Genomic DNA, 2,793 nt, shown 5'->3' with positions numbered 1-2,793 from the left:
TGCAAACAAACAAGTGCCCACAGGACATCTCCAGAACCTCTTATGGAAAACCCACATGACCAGATACCTCTCTGAAGTGCTTGTACAATAGCACATGTGGCATGGGAAGGACACAAGAGGAATCCCATGCAATATGGACCTAGAAAGAAGAGGAGTCCAGGAGAACTAGATGATTCTGAAGAATTGCCTTCTCCAAGTTAAAAAATATTCCTCTTGTTGTGGAGTAAGTCAAGCAAAGGTGGTAGGAGGCCTGCATGAATGAACAAATCCTTCCTCGCAAAACTCAAGCACAAAGGTACATGTGATGCAGGAGGAATATAGAGACACTGAGTGTGCAGGAATGGGGCTAGGGAAGCCAGAGCCCATTGGGAGTTGAGTCTGGTGAGAGAAATGAAGGTCAAGAAGAAGGATGCATGCATGAATACCAAAGAGAAGACAAAGAAAATGTTGGTCCACTGCTGAGTGCGATGGGGACCTGGTGCCCAATGCAATGGTAGGGGTACTGAATGCCTTTTTCATCTCAATCTTTACATGTAAAGCTCACCTTCACAGATCCCAGTCTGATGAAGGAAGTGGAAGAAGCTGAAACAATTCAAATTTACTCTCAGTGAAGGAGGATTAGATTAGGGAGCTTTAAAATAATTCCATGGGAACTGGTGGGATGCACTCACATGTGCTGAGGGAGTTTGCCATTCTTCATTATCTTTGGATGGTTATGGCAATGGAAGGAGGATCCCAAGGACTGGAAGAATGCAAATGTTGTTCCTATCTTCACAGAATCAGCTTTAATCAAGGGATTTGGGGTAGATGATCTCCAGGTATGCCCTCACACCTGAGTCAGTCTGTTCTATATCTGTGATTCTGTATCTTTTAAAGCCTATTCTTCAGTGTCACAGTGTGACACTTAAAAGACACCAGAAACTTTTTTCCACAGTTTCAGTTGCCTGTCTCAGGAGATGCATTTGCTGAATGCCACAATTTCTGGAATCACCTTAACATATTAACCTTCAGAACATATTAGCTTATGGCATGCACAGCCACTGCTGTGGAAATGGCAGGTTTAAATGGTGCATAGTTTGGTAGAGCAAAAAGGAATTTGTTGAACAGTGAGTGTACAGTTACGGCACAAAAGGTGCTGTGGATGTGGATCTGTGCACAGTGGGAGGCTGTAAGAAGTGCAAAATCAGAACATTAGGAAAGAAAATGTATTGAATTTTTGGGTACAATTTAAACAGCAGGAATGTGAGTATCACCTGTGGTAGTAGTTTGATCATACACAACAGTGAAGTACAGTTCTGAATGTGCGTTTTACCCACACCTTTTTCTTCAGAAGTTAGTGGTTTGTGCTTGTTTTCTCACAGATGTAGGTGGATTCTCAGCATATTAAGTAAGGAATGGAGAATCAGCTCTTCAGTTCTTTGAAGGAAAGGCTAAGGATCGGCTCTATAACTTTAGTTGCCATTGGATGGCATTTTTCTACTGAAGGTAGTGCACCTACTTCAATTTACAGCTCCTAATATCTCACCTGAATGCTGCAGAGTGAGTAAAGAACAGGAGAAGGTGAGGAAAAAACACACAATTTGGTAATACCTATTGTTTAGTTAAGAAGTACAGTCTAGAAACTTTCTTTGTTATAGTGAAATTGAACTCCTCTTGGATCAACTGATGAATATGAGTTGCATGTCTTTTGAAGGATCTTAGAGAGGGTCTTGGGTCCACAGAAGAATACTCCAATACTGTTGCTGTAATTGCAATAACAACAAAAACGTGAAAGTAGCAGAGTAAATGGATAAAATGTACCTTTTGGCTGCCTCTGGCTTTGCGTCATTTGAAGTGTCTTTTTGAGAAATACAGTTGTAAAAAAAAAAAGTGTTACTGTCACCAAGCATGATGGTATAATTATTTTATTACTTTTGTCATTATTATTTCTTATTGCCTTATTTATTTGGGTTGCTATATTAGAGGTCACAAACTGTTTTAAATGGTAGTTCTTTGTGTTTGATCTTCATAGCTTTTTTTTAAGCAGAGGAGCAAAAACGATGCTTGGGCAGAAAAATTTCAGTGTTTTTTCTCCAGCTGAGTTAAATAAAAAAAACCCCCAAAACCAAACAGAAATTTCTCACTTACCTCTGAGCTTTCTACCTTTATTATTCCCCTCTGCTCCACCCCCCATTTTAACACCTTTTTTTGTAGAAAAACTTAAAATGGCTGCTTTAAAACAAAAACTGTAAATAAGTAGTTCTTATATAAGAACATAACCAATGTAACAAACAATTGTGCTCATAAGTTTGCAAGTCTGTTACAGGGAACTTGAAATCTGATCACTTGCTGTAAAGTGCCTTCTAAGTACACAGCTTTAAAACATATGTATGTACACACCAATACACAGACATGCTGTGCTGCTGGGAGCAGTTCAGTCTATATAAACACAAGGCAAGTGACAAGGGGTGCCATGAGTTTCAGAAACTTTGCTCCTGTATGGGAGGGCCTGTAGACATGATTTCAGTGCCCAAGACATAGTCCCCAAAAGTAGTGCCTATAGTGCTCTGGTGCACAATTGCACTAGGTATGACCTGGAGTGGTATAGTGCTGCTAATCCACTAAAAGACACTGTAGTAGCCAAGGGAAACCATGGACTTAATTCTAGATGTAGTCAGTTCGTAAAAGCTGACTGTTCTGTCATGCAGTGGAAACTCTTGAGTTTCCTTGCCTCTTGAGCCTGCTGTAACTCAGAGCAAGAAAAGGTAGGGGATTTTTTTCTCATGAGGAATCCTTACTTCATGCAAGGTTTTC

The 2,793-nt window shown here is 40.2% G+C and overlaps 1 protein-coding gene across 1 annotated transcript in view; it reads right to left on the bottom strand.

The window, feature by feature from the left end:
• Positions 1-1,615: 1,615 nt before the first annotated feature.
• NOX3 (NADPH oxidase 3) overlaps positions 1,616-2,793 on the bottom strand; it is a 40,935-nt gene continuing 39,757 nt past the window's right edge. Inside the window, exon 13 of the mRNA XM_009997343.1 lies at positions 1,616-1,742. Within this exon, the coding sequence (XP_009995645.1) occupies positions 1,616-1,742 (127 nt within the window). The remainder of the gene's footprint in view (positions 1,743-2,793) is intronic.

The sequence above is a fragment of the Chaetura pelagica genome, unplaced genomic scaffold (assembly GCF_000747805.2).
Source record: "Chaetura pelagica isolate M959 unplaced genomic scaffold, ChaPel_1.0 scaffold315, whole genome shotgun sequence".
NCBI classification, from domain to species: domain Eukaryota; kingdom Metazoa; phylum Chordata; class Aves; order Apodiformes; family Apodidae; genus Chaetura; species Chaetura pelagica.
Note: the sequence above shows the minus strand (reverse complement) of the source record. Positions and strands in the feature narration are given on the sequence as shown.